This window comes from Lonchura striata, chromosome 2, assembly GCF_046129695.1.
Source record: "Lonchura striata isolate bLonStr1 chromosome 2, bLonStr1.mat, whole genome shotgun sequence".
NCBI classification, from domain to species: Eukaryota; Metazoa; Chordata; class Aves; order Passeriformes; family Estrildidae; genus Lonchura; species Lonchura striata.
The window spans coordinates 49,543,909-49,565,316 of NC_134604.1; the positions used below are offsets into that span (position 1 = coordinate 49,543,909).

At 35.9% G+C, this 21,408-nt stretch overlaps 1 protein-coding gene across 1 annotated transcript in view; it reads right to left on the bottom strand.

The window, feature by feature from the left end:
- Positions 1 to 244: 244 nt before the first annotated feature.
- The window catches only part of UCHL3 (ubiquitin C-terminal hydrolase L3), a 41,743-nt gene continuing 20,579 nt past the window's right edge, over positions 245 to 21,408 (bottom strand). Inside the window, exons 7-9 of the mRNA XM_021548068.3 lie at positions 5,041 to 5,116; positions 2,406 to 2,464; positions 245 to 1,135 (exon numbers count right to left, since the gene is read on the bottom strand). Of these exons, the coding sequence (XP_021403743.1) occupies positions 1,052 to 1,135; positions 2,406 to 2,464; positions 5,041 to 5,116 (219 nt within the window). The 3' untranslated portion in view covers positions 245 to 1,051. The remainder of the gene's footprint in view (positions 1,136 to 2,405; positions 2,465 to 5,040; positions 5,117 to 21,408) is intronic.

The window sequence follows — 21,408 nt, forward strand, 5'->3', positions numbered from 1 at the left end:
CCCAAACCCAAACAAGATCAAACTCAAAACAACCACAATGTTACTAATTCAGACAGTACCTTAAGATCAGTGGGTGGAGTGAGAGGGATGGCAGGGGGGAAGGCTATCAGATAGCATTCAGTAATGGCACCTGAAAAACTTACAATAGATATTCCTACAGGGGAGAAAAGTATATGGCTATCATGGATGCCTTAAAATCTTCAGTCTGCTTGTGTTGCTAAATAAAACTTCATTACAACAATCATCACTTTTCTATCATTTATTTCAGTTAGGTGAGGTACTTCACATTGCTGTATTCACCTGTGTGTACCCTCCACACTCCTACCATTTGAGTTACTTAATGTGCCTTTTCAGGGGGAAAAATCCACATCATTTTTCCCCATATATAAATAGCAAACATAGGTTTAACTAAAGTTTTTTTGACAATTTATTAACATTATTAGACTTGAGAAACAAAGTGAAGTTTTATTCAAAATGTAAACATTAAGATAATTTTAAAATGTTAGTGCTCACCAACAGTAAGGATAGTTCTTTTTCTGCCTATTTTCTTCCACATATTTATTTATAAATAATACACTGAAAAATGTTTTTGTCACTTGAGTCACCTGAAGAAGTTCTTATAGTATTCTTGCACCATTATAAATAAAAGATGGAGATAGCCTCATACTCCAAGTTTTCAGCCATCACCATACTACATACTCCACTCAGAATGTTACCTGTGCATGACACAAATGATAATCCTGCTCTGAAGCAGCTCATCATTATTACAAAGAAATATCACAGACAGTAAGTCCCAAAACTTTTAAGCGGGTGGAAGGGAAACAACCCACCACATAGAAATCTTGCACAAAAGTCATGCCTGTATAGAAATACCCAAAGTTGCTGTAGGAACAAGCAGCAAAATATAGCAAGGACAAATGCAAAGTTTATTCCACATATGCTACAATTAGTCAAGATGTTAGGGAAGTATCAAAATTTGTACTATTAACATATGGCAACAGTCTTATTCTTACAATACATTGCAATAGAGTTGCCTCACTGGAAAAGACCTTTAAGCTGCAGACAGTGCAATTGCATTAAATCTTAATTCTTCTGGGTCACGTTCCATGAATTTCTTGCAAACTTCTATTGCATCCTAGGAGAGAAAAAAGTACAAAGCAAACCAAAATGAAGAACACTATTAATCATATTTCTTATAAAAACCAAACAAAATGCAACTGAAATATGAAGATATGTTTTTTCCAAACTATGCTCAAAATGGGTGTTTCCATAAAGGTTTACTAAGTAGTGTTACAAACCTACACAAATGGTATTTCTAATGTGAGTTATCACTACTCAAAATTACTTACAGTGCTCATATAGGCAGCCTAAAAGAGCAAAAGTGTCATGAAGGACCTTAGCAATGATGATTTTTGTGACTGAATATTACTTTGTGCAGCAGATGTGTTGCTTGTCTGACTTTCTAAATGCATCTCTGAAGTTTGCCTTAACTAGTACTGCTGCCTTCAAAAATTTTTCCTTTGTTTCAAGATGAATCTAAGCTGGGTGGGGTAATTGAAAGATTTTAAGTAATTCCTTCATCTAGCTTTAGGGTGCAATCTGGAGAACACATGTTATCAGCAAAAACAGGAAAAAGACACATACGGAATAAGGAAAGCTTTATCCAATTTGTTCCCATGTCCAAGCATGCACAAATTATTTGCAAACTTTACAGACATTAGTCTATGCTTCTAAACTATAAAATAATTTTATATTTTATTTGTTTTAGTTTCTCTGGTTTCTTCCTTTTGTAATGCTAACCCAATCTCGATATCATAAAACTCAGATCTATGCATTGCTTACTCTCATCTTCAACTTTGTAGCATTCTGTGGGGATGACAGTTTATCCTCCCAAGTCAGTGTATCCCTATCCAATTACTTTCTCAGCTCATGACACAAAGAAGCACCCAAAAGAAGCTGTGAAAGTGAAGAATTAGCAAGGATCAGAAAGGAAATCAACTTCTGTCTAGCATGACACCTATCAAACTATAAAGCAAAGCAAAGAGAATGAAAACTTGTAGGTTTTCAATCTGCTAACTTTTCATTAGATGTACTAATTGAAAGGAGCAGGAGTGTATGAAAATCTAAGAACAGAAGATAAGTCAGTCTGATCTTGTGTTATGTATTTAAGTATATTTCTGACATTTATGTTACGATAGGCTGTCATCCAGAGCCACAATGTAAGTGTTACAAAGTATCTCTTTTCAAACCTAATTTGGCCTCACCATCCCACTTGCTCTATTCCTCATCCAACTATAAATATAGCTAAACTTGTTTAGGTAATTTCATATATCTATCTCATAAATTTTGTGGAAATACAGCAAGAATTTCATATAACACCATTTAAGAAGTTTCTGTACCCCTACCTCTAAAAAAGAATCGTCGCTGGTTTCCCCATGGTTTATTGGAAATGGCTTGCGCCCATCTGTTGAAAGACAAAGTGGGATTGAATAACACATTTATAAAATTATAAAAGCTTCATTTTTCCAGTTAAAACTATTTAAACAGATTTTTTTTTTTAAACTTCACTTTCAAAAATGCTCTCTCATTATTCATAAAGTTCACACATGCGGCTAGCTGTTTGCTGGTCTCTCCACTGCTGACTGCTTCTACCACAGTATCATTATATACAGTTTGTTGCGTCAAAAAAATGATCCAATCAAAAAGATTAGATATTTTTCAGTATTTAATTTGAAAACTTCAAAGCTATAAGTTGCTGTTGGTTTAGTGCTGGTATACTATTTCAGTTTTTCAAGTAAAGTAGAAAAATTTCAGCTACGCTTGATAGATTTATGCAGACAAGATAGCTGTATGTCTGTGGTGTTTGACAGCTGTGATCAGGGACTCCACAACAGACCAGAGTAGCAAACCCACCATTCTGAAGAGTCTGGCATCACTGAAAATGTTTCTGTCATTTAAAATAAATTAGCAAACAAACCCAACAGCTCTAAGTATTAAGTATTTTCACAGCTTTTAAATAGGGTTGCTATTTAAACAGGGTTATTTTTCTTCTATAGATTTTTTCCCCTTGCATTTCCAATAGAATAATGCTTGTCATTCTCAGCATTTGAAAAATAATTTCATCCATATAAATATGCCTCAGGTTACTTGCAATGAGTTAACAGTATGAAAACTTACATCAGGGTATCTTAAGTATTTGATAAACCAAAATCACTTCTGGCTCTGTCTTCCCTGTAAAAGGCTTTTCCCTCCCCAAAGATGCCACCAAAGTTGACAACAATTCCAAACGACATTTTCCATAACTAAAAATAGATTTGATGTTAGAAAACTTTTGGATTTATATGAACAAGATGTTGTTCATTATTGTAACTACCATGGCTGAAGATACAAGGCAAAACCCTTAGAAAATGCCAGGGAAACAGAACTGAATATACTGCACTGTTGCAAGCTAAGTTTACCTTAATTTTGGGGCTTTTTTATGTCCACATTGGCAGAACAACATTTTAATTTCATGTGGCTATAAATAATGTGTTTTCTATGACAGAAAGATCATATATATTAAATATCCATGTGCTTCCTTAGCATTTTCTGCATGCCAAAGCCCACATGCTGCCCACACTGTCTAAAGCCAGTGAATCAATTGAATAACCTTCTTCCAATCAATTGAAAAACCTTCCATTTCCCTACTTTTAAGTTGGTTTTTTTTTTTGCTTCCTTCCACTGGTACAGAGAGAAGTTATTTTTAGAACAAAAGAAAGAGTATTATTGACATTCCACTATACAGCAGAGCTAAATGCCTCTTCTCATTTTTTCTTTTTAGGAAAAATTCAAATGGGGTTTCTCTCACATCATACTTATAGAAAATGGGTAAACATGGTCATCATAGTATGTAGTCTGCTTTTTAAGCAGCATAAATTAATGGACAATGAAAATATATAAAGGAAACAGTATCACACAACCAAAAAAAAAGTGGAAGTCATCCCTTATGCCTTGAAATTTAGAGCCATGAAATATTTAGTGCATCCTACAGTACTTACTTTTTGATCTAGTCCAGTGACAGATACACAGTATCATAAAATACAAAAATGTGTGCCTACTGGTTATGACTTATCCCTGGTAATACCCCTTAGATTAACTTAATATTAACACAAGCACTTCTCATATATTGCTTATGCCCTATGTTGTGATTGTTTATCATCTGTTAAGGGCATTGCTTAATTACATGCTGATTTTCAAACAATGAAAGTCTTATCGCCATAAAATACTGCAAAAATTATGTTAGGAAAGATCAGTAACTTGAAGTTTTTAAATGCTGATCTGCTTGCTGGATTTCTGAAGAGCCTGCTGGAAAACCTAGTTGCCCAGCAACATATTTAAGATTGGAGTCATTAGAGAATATCTGAGCAAAACTAAGTGCTACGCAATCTGAACAGGGAAAAAATAGCTGTATTTCAAAAAATAAGGACTACTACACAGTTAACTGTTTACTGACCACAAAAAGTAGAGGAAAAAATATTAGACTATTACAAACAAGTTGCAGAGTGTTAATATCTCGTAGTATCCAGACTACATGATTTGAGTTTAAACAGCATCACACTGCTTAATAATATAGCTAACATTTCTGAAGTGACACACAGTTAATTTAATACTCCCACAAGCAGTTCAGGAACATAAATAACACAAATATCCTGTGAAATGTTTTTATCAATTTTCTTGCTTCCTGTTCTTATAAATGCCCATAGAAGTTTCGATGCAGTCTAATATTCTGTACCATTTTATCTTAATAGGATAGAGTTAAGGGAAGGAAAACAAAGAGACCCAAAAAACCCCAAAATACAAACAAAACAACCCGCCCCCCCCCCAAAAAACCAAGAAGGCTCCAGCTGTTTGAAAGAAATCCCCAGAGCCCTAAGATGCAGCTGAAAAGAACCTAAGCTCTACATAACATGAAGAAATCTCTCTGAAACCTTGACAGTTCACAGCATCACTACTTGCATTTGTTTCTAACAAATGGAGAGAGTGGATAAAAAGTGTTCTTACCCAATTCATAGAGATGACCACCTACATTAACTAATGCAATAAAGTGAAGATCCACTTTTTCATCTATACTTGGTGCCTGCAAGACAAAACAAGAAACAAAGAAATTGTGTTTATTAAACTCTTATTGCTAAATGATTAATGAGCACATATTATGATAATATGCAAAATACCTGGTCAAAAGTAATCACAATTGGGAAGCAGTTTCTGGATCTATACAGAATGGCAGAAGTCAAGTGAGGAACATTTTGGAATACAAATAAACTCCCTGCAATGCCTATATCAGTAAGAATCCATACAGTAAAGTATCTGGAAGTATTTCCAATTATAGCTCTACATAAAAGCTCTATTTTTCATTACTGAATTAGAAGTAAAATCAGCTCAAATACGTAAACATCAAAAATAGACTTTCATATAAATAACAAATCCTTCACTAACTATCTCCCATAACAAAGTGATGCAGGACTCAACTCAGAACCTGCAATACTTTGGAACTGAAAATATTCACTTGGTCAAAATAGTATTTTCCTCATAAGCTAAACCCAGTTAACCACTTTCCTCTTCATGGGCAGTCAAAACAAATACATCTTAGGTGGGGAGAAAAGATAATAACCAGAGGTGCCCCGACTGAATTTTCAAAGTGGCATCATACTCATCGTACCCAGTAAGGACTGAAGTGACATGACATAAAAAATGTTTAGTTTATAAAGATCTACCTAGCTCAGTACTGTGCTAGCAACTACAGCAAGCAGCAAAAGCTTTTGCAGAAGTTTGTGGGCATGCACAGCATGGTGTTCCACCAACATATGTTCCCAGCACCTGCTGAGCAGTAGTGTTGGAACCTGTGAACCAGAAGATCTATCATAATTTCTGAGCCAAAAGCTCTATTGCCACTGTTATGCTCAATAGCAACTGATGGTATTAATTCCTTATCAGTCTGTCTAATCTGCATCTGAACACAGTTTAAGATGATACTGTTTTGAGCAAATGGGAAAAAGGACTTCAGGTTTTCTTCACTATCACAAATGTAACTTGTGTGAAATATTTCATGTAATTTTCTTTCATATTTTAATTACTGCTAGGCTTATATGAATTTTCTAAAAAACTCCAAAAAGGTAAAAACTTGCTAAAAACAGATTAGAGTGTAAAATAAGTTGTAGAATTTCAAAGTCTTTTAAAGACTGGGTTCAAAATTTCCTTTTTGATGACGGCCATGAAAAAAGACTTGAAAAGATGATATAAATTGATGAAATTTGGCAAACAACCAGAACAACAGAGTGAAGGACAAGAAGTCACCACAAGTCCTTCAAATACATCAAGAAGGCCAAAGAATGCAGTGCTATGGAGGAACTGCTAACAGCTTACAGAAATTCTGTACAGCAAGCTCAAAGATGAGAAAAAAAGAAAATGAAAACAAAAAAACCACACAACTTCTCCTCACTCTCATTTACTATTTATCTCCATGACCAGTTAGAAGTGTGAAAGGCACAAACACCCTGTTTCATCACTGTTTTAGACAGCCTAGAATGGAGAAAGGGCATTCTGGCCACTGAAGATGAGACATCTATCAAAGGGGCAAGAGGATCTTTCCACCAGAAATTCAAGCAGTCTAAGTGAAATGGCCTTTGATAATTTTGTTTCACAGAAGGCCAAACACAGCCAGGACTTCTCAAAACCACCCAACTTTTTACAGACATCTAAACTGTAGTGCTACAAAAGTGTGCAAGCAGGCTAGGCTGAGCATGCTTGTCACCTAATTGTCACCTAATTTCCTTCACAGACATATCACTTCACAGCTGCTCACTTATAAATTAAACATATCAACTAAGAAATACGGGTTTAAGAAATTTCTGGGTTAGGGGGAAGACCACTGCCAGTCAATGTCACTTTAGGAAGGAGATGACTTCACAATTTGATGCCTACATCTGAACATTCCCTTCCTGGGCTCCAGGTGACATGAAGTAGAAGAGTACATCATTATTTCAGAGGACATTGAGATGTTCAGGAGTTGATTTTGACCACATTTAGAAACAAGATATAGTTGCCCTTTTGACCATTTTGGGTGCTAAGTTCATTGTCAAATTCTAATAAACACCCTTTCGCTAGAGAGACACCATGGTGTGCTTGGAATGCTGAGTCTGTATCCAGAAAAGATTAATAAGGAAGCCATCAAAAAAAGTATGATTGACTTTTCATAAAGTTTACTTAGAGACAGACTTCTATAAAACCCTGCTGAGTTTTTGTAGAAGACTAATCTAAATAACATGTTTTCATTGTGCTATTGCCATAAACTGTGAGAAATATTGTGTTTTTACATTTTTAATTCCCCAACCTCAGAGAGATTGAAAGTGCCATGCCATTATTAAGTTTTCTACCATATGTTCTAATGTAAGAAGTCTCTTTCCATTGAGATTTCTTTTAATCTAATCTAGATAGAAGTTGATTGCTACATTTCTTGAAAAATTAGGATTTCAGTATTTTTTGACAGAAAAATATTTACGTAATCATAAGCACAGTGAAACAATAGAGTCTGAATAGGCACAATGACCTAAAAACTTTGCATTATAAAAATCTGTTGCTTATAACTTAAGCAAACAAGTAACTGGATTAATTCTTCCCAATATGACAAATCTGATTCAAATGCCTCCACCTCTCCCCTCCTTATGGAAAAAAACCCCTACACATCCATATGTGTGCAAGCACACTCACACACACAGAAACACCACATGAAAAGCCTAGTCAGCCCAATTTCCACTTCACTGGGAAGCCCTAGAAATTCTAACTCTTGAACCAGAAGACTTTCCATTTCAAAGAAATGGAAAAAGGTGGGAATGTCAGCTCCAGGGAGATGTTTTTATGGTCTCCTCAAAAAGCTACACCTTTGGCTAAGTTTTCAAGTTTCTAATAAAGTGTCTATGTCAATGCTTAACAAGGAGCACAGCTTTAAAAAGTCTTCCTGCACATTTATCACGAGGTAGTATTGCTTAGAACAGTTACAGAGGATTTTCTCTTGATTGCTCTTCTTGTCAAAGACCACTGTAACACAGACATCAATCAAGTGTTCAGACGATCTGTTCGTCTAGATTTTTTCACTTAAAAGCCCAGTGTGCAAAAGGAAAAAGTATATTTGAAGGACCACAAGGAGAATGACATGGGAGTCTAAATTATGTGATTGTCTAATCAGAATTTGGAACTAACCTATGGGATTCAAGACTCATTTTTCACGTTTTCTGAAGAGCTGTCATGCTGAGTACAGGAAATTTATACCCCTCTCCTACCCAGGAAAGACAGAAAGAGGACAAATACCAGCATCTTGAGTACCTTACAAAGCTTAAATTATGGTTGCAATCATAGTATAAGAAGTAAGTTTTGGTTATTTGGGGCAGTAGACACATTTTTTCCAATTTATTTCTCCAAACTAAAAACATACTGAAAAATAAAAAGCAGAAGACACAAAACTGATTTAAAGAAGAAAAATACAAGAAGTTCAGTGCTCAAAGTGATGGCTCTGAGAACATAAAATCAAATGTAATTCTTTCCCAATGAACTAAGGTAACATTCAATGATAATAATACAGAATACTTTCATTAATACTCAGTCACACACACAAAAGAGACAGACAAGGTTGTCTGCCCTCTAATTTTGGATACCACATTAAAGGCACTTAAATATCAGAGTCACAAGTTTTTCAGAGGATTTGACTGCTTTCTCTGCTAACCTGGACATTCAAATTGAAGAATAATGAAGTGTTGACCTTTGTGAGAAATCAACTAAATTGACTTGTCTCAGGTCAATACCCATTAGTTCATGCTATTGAAACAGAAACTCTACATTTCTTCCTCTCTTCACCAGCAGGTAAAACTGCATTTCCGAAAATTTTTACAATATAAATGATAACCCTTCCTTATGCCTTCTTGTACTAAGAAATTACTTTAGTTTTACCTTTCACCAGTGCATGCTGCCCTCTCCTCATGAACTAAACCAGTCTTTCTAGTTGTTGCACTAACTTTCAGAAACTCAACGGTACACCCCATATCACTGTTTGCTCAATCATATCAGTCTGTCTAATAAAGTATAGTTCATCACCTCCACAGTTTATCTTAAAATGCACTTAGACCATTATCCCAGTCTAAAAGCTGGTATTCAATTTTAATGCATCTGAAATGCTTTGATCTTCAAATGTTGCTAAGTCAAAACATAACTGTTTGTCAAATTTATGTGCAACTGGTTTCTTTTCCTAAAAGCTTCATTTCCGGGACAAACTTACAACTGAGAAAAGAAATAGTCTTGCTCTCATGGATCCCCACTGAACGAGCCTTACCACACCCTGCTTAAAATGTATTTATGAAAGACCACATTATAAAAGCAGATTCTGTGTTACATTACTTGCTTTTGAAGAGAAGAAGGAAAGCAAGAAGCCTCGCAAACCAGTTTAGTAGAATGCTTTGCAATACAGCTTATGACTGGGAAAGGAAAAAGAAGTCACTCGGTGTTAAGTCATGAAACTGGCCTCAGGAGTCTGTTAAGTTATGGAAGAGTACTGAAAACTGATAGGGAAGAGACAATTTTACAGAACCTTCAGGAATAAAAAAAATCAGATACATCCAGTTGAAAGATCATGACAAAAGCACCTGTGGTCTTAGAGGTTTATCTATACAAGTTCACTCACAAGGTATTACAAGAAGCCAAAGAAAAACATCCAAAAAAGACTACTAGGTATGGTTTAGATTAAATAAATTCTGAAGTAAAGATGCAATTGCTGTTGAGTAGATCAGACATCTGTAATTCTGTTCTGCAGCATGGGATGTGCTTGGGCAAACATACTGTGTAGGACTGTGAAAAGCATTTGGATCTTGGTTAAAGTACTCCAACTAAAACAAAGGCCACTGGAGTGATAGTCACAAGTTTTTAGCAAGACTATTTCTGGCTTTTCCTCACAAAACAGTGACATCTCTATTCATACTCAATATACTGCAGTGAGTTTGACATATGAAAGGCAGCAAAACCTAAGGCAAACAAACACTAGAAGAATAGATGATCTGCAAAAGAAAGTGACAAGGATGGAGGGAAAGTCAATGTTACTAAACAAGCATGCTGCTAGCTTATCTTAAAAATTTGCCACATCTACTGCAATTTATCAGATTTGTACAGAACACTTCAGGAAAGTATTTTCATTTTTCCCTCCTCCTGATGTTCTTAACTCATCTAGAGACCTATTCTAAAAAGACGTATTGGGTCTGGCTGAGATGGAGCTCGTTTTCCCAGAGCAGCCCTCCCAGTGCTGAGCTTTGCTCTGGTAGCTGGAAAGGGGCTGGTAACACCCCAGTGCTTTGGCCATTGCTGAGCAGCGCTGGCACTGCACCGGTGCCACTGGAACGTTTCACCCGCACCAGGAGAAGAGAGGTGGGCAAAATCCTGTCAGGGGACACAGCCAGGACAGGTGGCCCAAACTGACCAAAGGGATATTCTGTACCATATGAGATCTGCTCAGCAAAAAAAGCTAAGAGAAAGGAGGAGGAAAAAGAGGCAGGCATTAGTTATTGCAAAATTTGTCTTCCTGACCAACCACTACACACACTGAAGACTGGCTTCCCAGGAAGTGTCTGGACATCCCCTGCTGCTGGGTAGTACAGAATAAATCTTTTGTTTTCCCCTGCTTTCCTGCGAAGTGTTTTCCCTACTGAACTGCCTTTATCTTAACATAGGAATTTTTTTTTCTCTTATTTTCTCCCGACCCTGGCCTGCAAAGGAAGGGAGTGACAGAGCAGCCTGATGGGCATCTGGTGTCCAGCTAAGGTCAACCACCATTGAAGTCAAGGAAAGTTTTCAACTAGGAAAAGTGCTTTAATTTAAGGAGCCTCGAAAAAGTCCCCCAGCATCAAAACTTTTGCTCTAAATTTTCAAACAATCTTTTTTCTGTTTATCAATGTTTTAGTAGTAGAAGTGTACTCAGAACTACAAGAAAATTAAACTCTTATTTTAAACACAATATATAGGATGTTCCCCTCCCTTAAATTCAAGCGCATAGGTTTCTTAATAAAAGCAATACTAAAATTCTTAAACATTTCTCATACACTGGCCTCATGCAACACTGAGCAGTTCAGTCTCTTTGTACACCTAGCAGAATATCAGAGCTGTATTAATACTACTTGTTAACAGGACATTAAATACTACCTTGCCATTCAAATTTTACCAAGCCAACAGAGACAGCTTTAATAACAAAATGCTGTCTGGTTTCTTGCATATTAACCTAATTTACAAATATGTTCTGTGTTCTTAATTTTCTTGTAAGGCATGTTATACAAAAGTGTAAAGATGAGAACAACATTTAGTTACCAATACATACCAGACTATATAGTATTCATTGATAAATCTTTGTGTATAAGCCTTGCAATTTTAATCTGATAAATTTAATTTGAATGAAGACAGGACATAAGGGGAATTAAGGTATAATATTTTAAAACCTTTTAGCAGCAAAGTTCTGCCTTGTCAAATAGAGTTGTATTGAAAGGTAAACTAATTTTCTGAACATTTTTAAAGCAAATGCTCGCTACTAGTGGATGAGGACTCATTTTTAGTCATTTTCTGAAGTTAACAAAACTCTCAGGTTTGGTTTTCTGCTATAATGACAACAGTTTATGCTGTAATGTCTTAGAGAAGTCATTGTTTGTTTACTGTTGAAGTAAACTCACGTTCAATTAATGGTTTTGTTCTAGGCAGGCATACTTAAGCTCAAGTCTCCTTCTGTAAGTATTTTCTTAATAACAAGCATAGATAAGTCAAATTCAAACAAGATCCCAGTTTCAAAATACAGAAACATGACACAGAATTTTCCAAGGCTTGCTAGACAATAAAATACCCAGGCAAAATGTCAGATGTTTGTCAATGTCAGCAAAACAAATGAGGGGTAAGAAGCATGAGTTGGGAAGAATTTAAGTCTGTACTTAACTTCACACCTCCTCAGATCCCAAAATATTTAACTAGCTCCAAATGGTAATATCAAGAATGGTCCATAGTTCCGAATATTACATGAGACCTAGATACTTAATAAAAGCAATTACTATTCACATGAAGAGAAAGGAGCCTGGGAAAAGGCCTCATCTTGAGATATTTATCCAGACAAAAATAAAAAAGTTATAAAGAAGTGGAAGCATTTGACACTAATTTTTAATAGCAGTAAAACATTAGGGATTTCCACAAGTGCAAATACATATCTGAATGAAAAAGAAAATTATTTGGACCACAGCTAGAGTAGTTATTTCACGTCTGTAAAATATCCACATATCTCAAAGAAGAATTTCCAGGAACAGGTGAAATGTGATGAGCATCAAAGAATGATAAAAACAAAATCAATGTCCCATTTTTGCATTTAAGACCATTAGCTTCTACATACCAAGATTTATTTTTCTATTTATGTATGCACCAGAAGTTTGATCACTCCTTAAAAGCAGGATGAAATAGCACTGAAAGACTCTCAATTTGGTGTTTCTGCTGGTGGCCATCTGGCCATTTAGAAATACTGGCTACTCTGTACATATAATTTTTTTTTCCAGATTTTCAAGATACATTTGTGGTCTCTGAGCGAAGGAGGAGAAAAGTTTAAGTATTTGATGACAAGCTTTTCTTACTGGAACATCTTCCCTTTCAACTACAATGTCTGCATACAAACTATATAAAGAAACAAGATGTCAAGTGAGAAAGTAACCAGCCCCTCGGGATTAAAGGAAACACTTTATCATTACTGAAATATCCAGGGACCATTAACCAAGAGTTAATGAAAGTAAAGGAGACTAGGTTTAGGATACGAGAACTTAAAATCAGGTCTCAAATACAGAAGAAATAATACCACGAGGCAAAAAATTAGAAGCCCCTTGGTTTAGCAGATCCACATGAAAGATCATGAAGATGAGGTAAAAAGAAGAGGCTGGATGTGGAGCCTATGGCAAAAAAGCGCACCAGTTTATGAAAGGTAATCTTCTTCTATGCTTTGAAAATGATTTGGCATATGTATGGAATCAAAAACACCTAGACAGCAAAGCACAGAATTTTGTACTTTTGCTGTCTGACGTGGTGGAAAGGGAAAAAATAAACCAGGAAGAAAGAAATCTTAAGAATGGTTGAGAAAAGACCCCAACGAAACATGATGCCTTGAAGACTGAAGCTACATGGCAGAAGGCCAGTGGTGTCAGAGTAAGAAAAGACTGAAGATGGACTACACTTACAACAGAATGAAGCCCAACAGATGGAAGGCGTATCAAGGGCCGCCACCGACGCAGACGGATTGACGGACTGGGAGCCTTTGCAGGACCTACATGATTACGTTTGGCCCAGGAGAGGGATGCAGAATGACACAATGGTGAGGCCTTCGTTCTGCTGTGGCTAACCTGAGGCTGCGATGAGCATGGCGGTGAAGACAGCGAGGACGATGACGACTACATAAACATTAAAAAAGAACATACTTAGCCCACTTAAACTTGAAATAGCATCCCTGCAACTGCAGCAAATAGCAACTGCAAAAGTGCCCACTATTGAGTATACTGTCCTTTACTGCTCAAATCACAAAGATAATAATCAAGAATGTGTTGAATTCGAATGAGAAGATGAAAGAACCCTGCAAATAAGCAAAGAAATTGTTCAAATCTGAAGTTAATACTCAAGATAGTTAGAGGTTATTCACACCCAGGGAACTTCACAATAGCAACACAAATTAACTGACTCATTCAAGAGACAGAGTGTTGGAAAGTGAGGAGGGAGGGGCTTTAAGCATCATTTAATAGAAGAAATAGTTACAAGCAGAGAAAGAATCAGTTTTGCCTACAGCTACAAAAGCTGTGAGCAATAGTTCTTTGGCAATTTGGGAAAGCTAGACTCTGCTGCTCTGGGATTTAAGATTTAAGATCAAGTAACTATGGTAACAGAACCCAGAGTTTCTTTACTATTCCATGTCTAACATAAAAGGAAAGCAAAGGAAAAGGAAAGCTTACCGTGGTGAGGTATGCAACTTCCTAAGTTTTTCACCTATTCTTCTAAAATAGCAGGCCAGTGGCAGTACTGCCATTAACACTCAGGATCCCTTTAGTATCCGTGGAAGCAGTAGGACTATGTTAAACCATTCAAATTGTTACTATTAGAAGAAAGACCATAGAAGTATTAAAAATGACTCTCAGCTCCAATTGACAAAGTTATAGTAAATATATTAAGACCAGAAAGGACCATTGTGATGATTTAGTTTTGATCTTCTGTCCCACACAGGCCACAGGACCAAACAAGTTCAAGTTTTGCTTGGATCAGAGCATACTTATAAAACAAAAACAAACATTCAAGCTTAACAGTTTTTTACTACTGAAAAAAATCAGAACAAATAAAAAAATTAATCAATCCTGTCTGTAGCTACAGAGATAATAAGCAGCATATTCATACAGATCACTAGAATTCATAATAAATGAAAATGAAACCTTCTTAGTCCTATCAACGATGACATAACATGAACAATAGATCACATTATTCATCTGGCCATGATGTCAAACCAGAAGCTCATCTTCAGCATTTCATCCCCTATTATCTTGGAATATATAAAAATTTCCAGCGTTATCTAGAGCGTCTCAGAGAGCCCTTTGCCTTCTCTCAAGAAATGAAGTTAATCTTTTGTGCTAATTACATAGCTTTTATTTGGCCTCAGAAAAACACTCCTTTGTTTGAAGCTAATCTAAAGGGCGATCCAGAGTGTCCTGTGTTGGTATCTTGTGCTTTACTATCTCTTGATCTTTTTCCACTGCCTATAATGTTTGAGGTGTATTTTAATAACAGATTCATGGAATTGTTTGGATTGGAAGGGCCCACTTTAAAGATCATCTAGTTACAATTCCCACATGGGCAGGGACACCTTCCATTACACCAGGTTGCTGAGAGCCGCACCCAAATTGGCCTTGGACACTTCCAGGTATGAGTCATCCACAACTTCTCTGGTGAACCTTTTCCATTGCCTCACCACCCTCAAAGTAAGGAACTTCTTCCTAATGTTTAATCTAAACCCATTGTCTTTCAGTCTGAAGCCATTCCCCTTAGTCTTGTCAAGACATGCCCTTGCATAATCTCTCTCCAGCTCTCTTGCAGGCTCCCTCAGGTACCTGGAATGCTGCAATCTGGTCACCCTGCTATTGTCTTCCCTGTCACTGACAGACTACTTAATAGTACAGGTCTTACAACCAATCTCTGCAGAGACCCACAAGCTAACAAAGTAACTCATCACTGACACCCCGCTTATTTGTCCTGAAACCTGCCAGGTTAGTATTTTCATTTTTTCCCACCTCCTAATATATGTTCTTAACTCATCTAGAGACCTACTCTAAAAAGATGTATTGGGTCTGGCTGAGTTGGAGCTCGCTTCCATCTGCCACAGGACCAAACAAGTTAGAACCTGCCAGGTTAGGGCAGGCAGAACAAAACTGCAGTTGCTTAAGGTACATCCCAAATGATACACTCAGTGGAATTATTAGAGTAGGGGCTGTGAAAACTAAGCATTAGATAGCTTCTCTGAAAAAATATTTTCACTCTCATTAGTCAAAATAAATCACTGTAGTGCCAGTCAAAACTATTTACTTTTTTTTTTTTTTGCATTATATATTATTTTTGAAGCAACTAATCTTATTTCTCTTCTTTTATTTTTCTTATCAAGAGTGGGACAATGAATTGGTTCTTTCTGCTCCCATATTGCTGACCTTAAAGAAGGAAGATAGGGTTAGGAATTCTTCATGAAGAGCAAGCATCAAGTACAGTAAAACTTAACTGTAAAGCTCAAAGACATGGAATGTTACCAAGTCTCATAACCTGTCCAGAGAACACAGTTAGCCACATGTTTTTTTTCCTTTAATTTCAAACATTCTGATCAACCTCCTGCATCTCAGCAGCTCCTCATAAAAGAGGACAAAACCAGAAAACCTAGAATCCAAAATTCAACTACCTAAATAAAAAGGAATTAAGCAATGGCAAAACATCTACAAGAAAGGCTTACAATAGCTTAATGGCTATTACATTTTACCTGTACTAATGACTGGATTTTTTTAAATATTCTTCACTTGAAGAACTGATCTAAAATGAGACGTTTTATGTTTAGATAATGTATCAGATGGCTTTAGAAATAATATGTTCTCAGCTTGCTTACGAAAGTTTTAAAATATGACTAATAAAAGACTGCTTCTAGAATTTCTTATAGTGCACAGACCTTCCAGTTGAGGGAGGAACCTATAAGATTAGAACCTGCTGTCAGGCAGAAATTCAAGAGCTTTGCTGACTAGTTCATCATATAAGGCAAGAGACATTTGTATGTTTTACAATTTTGTAAGCTGCTGCCATCATAACAGACAGGATTGATAAATCTTCCAAGAATCTGAATGGTAGTATCTTTTTAGTGAGAAACAGTTAAAAAAATTGACTAGAAGCTGTTAAACTGTATTCTTTTGCTCTGAAAAAAATCCTATTTTTTTAGGACTCCTGTATAATTACTGTGAAACCATTTATAAGATTTTGAACAATACCAAATTTAAGAATTGCTTAACAGTACAGGGATAGCCACAATATTGAAAGATTTTCGTTAGAGAGCCTTGTTTTAATTTTGTTTACAATTTTTACCACACATCTATACTTCTAACCTTCTTCTTCATTGCACTTGTCTTCTGGCCAATATTGCTAAAATAATGAGAAAATGTTAAAAATACCCCTTGTCTGAATGTAACAAGACCAAGAAATACTTTAGCTCTTCAAAACTGAATTTACACCACAGAATGCCATTTAGGGTAACTAATATTTTATTATTTCTAGTTAGTATTTGTCCTGATTTTTACTTCCATTCATTGAATCTTTTTATCCTTTATTTCCTGTACTAGTGGCTCCCCTAGTGAGATCAACTAAGATAATGAGAAACTTCCTCTCCATTGAAAATATACTTTTGCATCTGTAAGAGTAGAATTTCAGCAGACAATATATAGGAATTCTGGAAAGCAAACTTAATACTGGATTATGGCTAATTAACAAGGCTGTAATAACTAGAAAATTCTATGCACTATTATAAGCACAAACTAAGCTATGTGAACTGACGTTGTTTTTAAATGAATATTAAAAAAATTAAATTAGAATTACATGTCAATATTACTATGAAATTAATGTTAAATACACATCTCCAATAAAGAATACCAGTCATACAATTCACATTTAATTTAAAATATGGAAGACAAATCCTAACTTGAAACACTCTATTCAAACAAAATTTATTAACAGCTAGAAACTGCAGAAAAGAGAGAATTAGTCTAACTTCACAAGAAGAAAAGATGACAGGAGCATATTCCTGTGCTGAAAATTATAATAAGTCAAATATCTGAAGTGGTAAAACAAAAGCCCTGAAATAGAATTGAATGTTACTGTCATATAAACCAGTAAGCACATCAAGTTTGTTGTCTGAAATGCAAAACATACATTATAAAGAAGTTAAAAGCTACATGGAGTAGGTCCAGAAAATGTTCAGGCAATTACCATCTGCCCCAATCCAAAACTCACTCCTTTACATAGCTGTTACTAAAATCCAAGATCTAAAAGGAACCACATACAAAGTTTGTCAGATACCAAGAGCTGTGCTTTTGCTCATACCTAAAAGTGCCTATGTTTGGTTGTGCCGAAGAGCTCATGGTTTGGTTCACACCCAAACCTGTCAGGTTCTAGAAATAGGGATCTGTTGCTCATCTTGTTTGTGGAACCCAATCCAGCAAATTATTTCAGTCAACGTTTAATGCACTGAAGACCTGACAGGACAAAGCAGCATCTGGTATTGCATGACCATTTCTAAACACAAATACGTATTATTAACTTGCTAGTGGCTACAAAAATTAATCTAGCTGGAAACTCAGGTTTAGAGCACTCTCGCAGTAGAAAGTTCAAGCCCATGCTACCTTCCTTTTTGGAAGCTTCCCTGCCTATCAGCTCACAAGCTGTGCTGGGACAGGGGATTTTCTCCTTTCCTCCATTTTGAAGTTGCGTCACTGTGAAGAAAAAAGTGCCAGCTGCACTGGGACAGAGATAAAATGAGCTTTAACTGCATAACAACATGTCTGGAAACTTGGGAAACAGAAGGAGATAGCATACTTTCAGTCCTAGTCATTGTTTCATAGACACAAGCCTGGGATCAGAGGCCCTGGCACATGTTCTGCATCTGCCCATTTGCATTGTTCCATAAGTGTGCAGGGACTCCTCCCAACATGCTGTTCATTATACAGTTCCCATACAGTAATCCTTGGACCAGAGATGAGAGATGGTTGAAGCAACTTTTCCAGCCAAGTGGGCAATATAAGGGTTATAACAGCTTTAAGATTATTCTCAGAGAGGGTGTACTTAGTATCTATCAATCACTTTTCCCCACCACCTTTTGAAGCTTTGTTTTTCTTAAATAATTGCTCATTATTGAATTAAACACATTATTTTAAAGGGTCTGTAGTACAGTTAAAACTAAGTGTTCTTCTTCCTTAGTCATTACTGTTACTGGGTTTTTTTACATGCAAATTAAATCTATGTATTACACTGTCTGAAAAAACCCTCTTCCTCCTCTTTCCTTCACAAGGGTTTTAAATTTCTCAACAGCATTTCAAGCCTATATTGGTGGTGGTGGTGAAATCTTGAGAGACATTAAGTTCCTCCAAGTTTTTATAAAAAGATAAGCAGCCAGACAGAGGAGAGAAGTCTGACAAAGGAAGAATTCCACAGAGGCAGAAGATGCTTCATGACCTTATTGCTAACATTACACCACAGAATTCACATGAACTAGAGACATTGTATCTATTTCGACTGTAAGAAAAACTTGTTCCAAACTAGATATTCCTTATGTGCAATAAAAACCTGACCAACATGCAAATTCTTAGAAAGTTCAGATTCACAAACTCCAGTCCTCACAGATCTATTCGTTTTGCCAACATTACAATTATCAACATCAATATTATTGAGACTGAGTTTAGAGATCAAACTGGGCTGCATCTGCTAGCAGATCAACATCTGCACCAGTCAGTTTAGTTAGTCCTTCTGCAGCTAGTAAAAGAATATTTACAAGTATTCTCCATGTAAATTTAACCCATGATCAAGAATGAACAATATCCCAAGAGTATTACTTTGCTAGAAATATGGGTAAAGACAAGAAAAATGGTGAGATCAGAGCACCCCAAAAAAAACTTTCCAAAAATATTGGTAATTTATCTCACCCTGAAGATTTAAAATAAAGTTCTATGGTATATGTTAGGCAAAAGTCAAGCTAGATTATCACAATGGTGACTTCTGTGATCAAAAAGAAGTTTAATCACAAAAAAAGAAGAATGTTTCAAAGGTTAGGGAGTTCTGCAAAACCTATTTTTTTTTTCCAAATAGTTTTTCCTTCACAATATTTTTTCTGAAATAAATTGAACAGCATTGTTGCACACCAAATACTGTATTTTTGGAGTGCTTCCTTGAGCAAAGTCAGTTCATGCAACATCAATTCTCTGAGTGGTTTTAGCCCACTCTCTAGCTTCAGCCATATTGATAAATTGTTGCAAGTCTTAAGAATTGTAAATTCTTTTAATTTTCTCCTTCCAAATTAGTGGCTTGATAAAGGGAAAAGAAAAAAAAAAAAAGGAGAGCTAAATAATTTTCTCTTCTGCCTAGGGGAAAGGGGCTGACTGTGAACTCAGCCATTACCTGTCACACTTGGCTATACCCTGCTGCTTGCTGTCTCTTACAGATAGTGCAAGAACAGCACAGGAAGCATTATGGATTGGAGAGATGCAAAAAAAAAAACCCAAAAAAAACAAAAAACAGACAAAAAAACCCCAAACAAACAAACAAACAAACTTATGGCAGTTGATTGATTGGATGTTGGATGCATAACTGTAGAAACATTTTTTCATTTGTGTTATTTATTTCTTATAGACTTGTTATTTAAATCCATGGATGGCTTTATGGGTGCGAATATCCTCTATAGTTATGTTTCAGCCTAGGAATAAGAATTCCTTCATGCAGATTTTATGGTTAAGCAAAAGATCCAGAATAACAATTCTACTGTATTAATACTCTTTTAGCAATTTGCTCACGATAGAAATCAGATTAATGCATGTCTCAAACACTAACACGTTAGATAACATGGCAATGCAATGAGTCACAGATTAACCAAGCACAATTTCTAAGACATTTCACATGATTCTGGTAAGCTCTTTTTTTACACTTTGTAGACTGTAAAAGAAAGAAAGCCATATGTAAAGTTTTTAGGCAACTCCACCACCTTTACAGATTATATGCTTGTTCTCTAATGCTAAGTTAAAAATCATGTATGAAACAGTTATAGAATTTATTTTATATTCTCTTAAGATGCAAATGTTTCTTTAGAAGACTATGGATTATTCAGGAGAAACATCAAGGAATATGGGTAATTTAAGAAAAAAAATCCCACCATATGCTCTTGGCAGGAGCAAAAAGGAAGCTCTTTATGTTTCTTCTCTAACAATAAATTGTAATGCCCCAGGGAACCAGAGATCTTTTAAAGTTCAAGTTTTATAGCAGTTGGGAACAGAGTGCATTGATCCTACTTAGCTCTTGCCAACGTTAACGACTGTTACTGTGATCAAAGTCTAACTTCTTGCATTCCAAGCAAGATTATGGTTCTCCAGGCCATGAAACAAGTTTACAGACTACAGTTTGCAGTTATGTTTTGAGTTAAAGAAGAAATCAAGCTGTGGTAGTGTTTTTACAGGCTGCCAACTTCAATCCATGTTGAAAACATTCTTGATCATACTTGTGAACAAAAAGTGTATCTAAGTAAACACACTGATGTGCGCCAGTATTTGAGCTTTTTGTGAACCTCTGAGACATGTTCTTAATTGTGATTTTTCACTTTCTCTGTATGAACACCAGTTTTGATTTTTAAGCGCTGATTTTTTAATCAGTATTTTTGATAAGGGTCTAATGAGGTGTAAGAATGTTGCTTCGATTTGAAGTAGCAGCTCAGATGCTGCACCTCAGTCCATTTAATTCTGAGCCTCATTTCACTTCATATAGTTCTAGTAGCCAAAGTTGTCAGCTGGGAAATAGATGTACAAAGTGTGGTAAATTAACCCAAACAGGAGGAGTTACAGAACAGTGTTTTCTTTGCCCTCCCTTAATAGTTGATATATTTTATTCTGTAGTTCTGTGTTCTTCTATCTTCCTCTTCTTAACAACTCATCTTAAACACTGTAGGTTAAAGTTTGTTTAGATGGACATTCTCATCAGATTCTAAGGAAGAGGAATGAAAATACATGGATGTAAGAGCCCTTAATTTTCTCCTAATAATTTAGGTCATGAACAAAATCAAAAACTCTTATTACACTC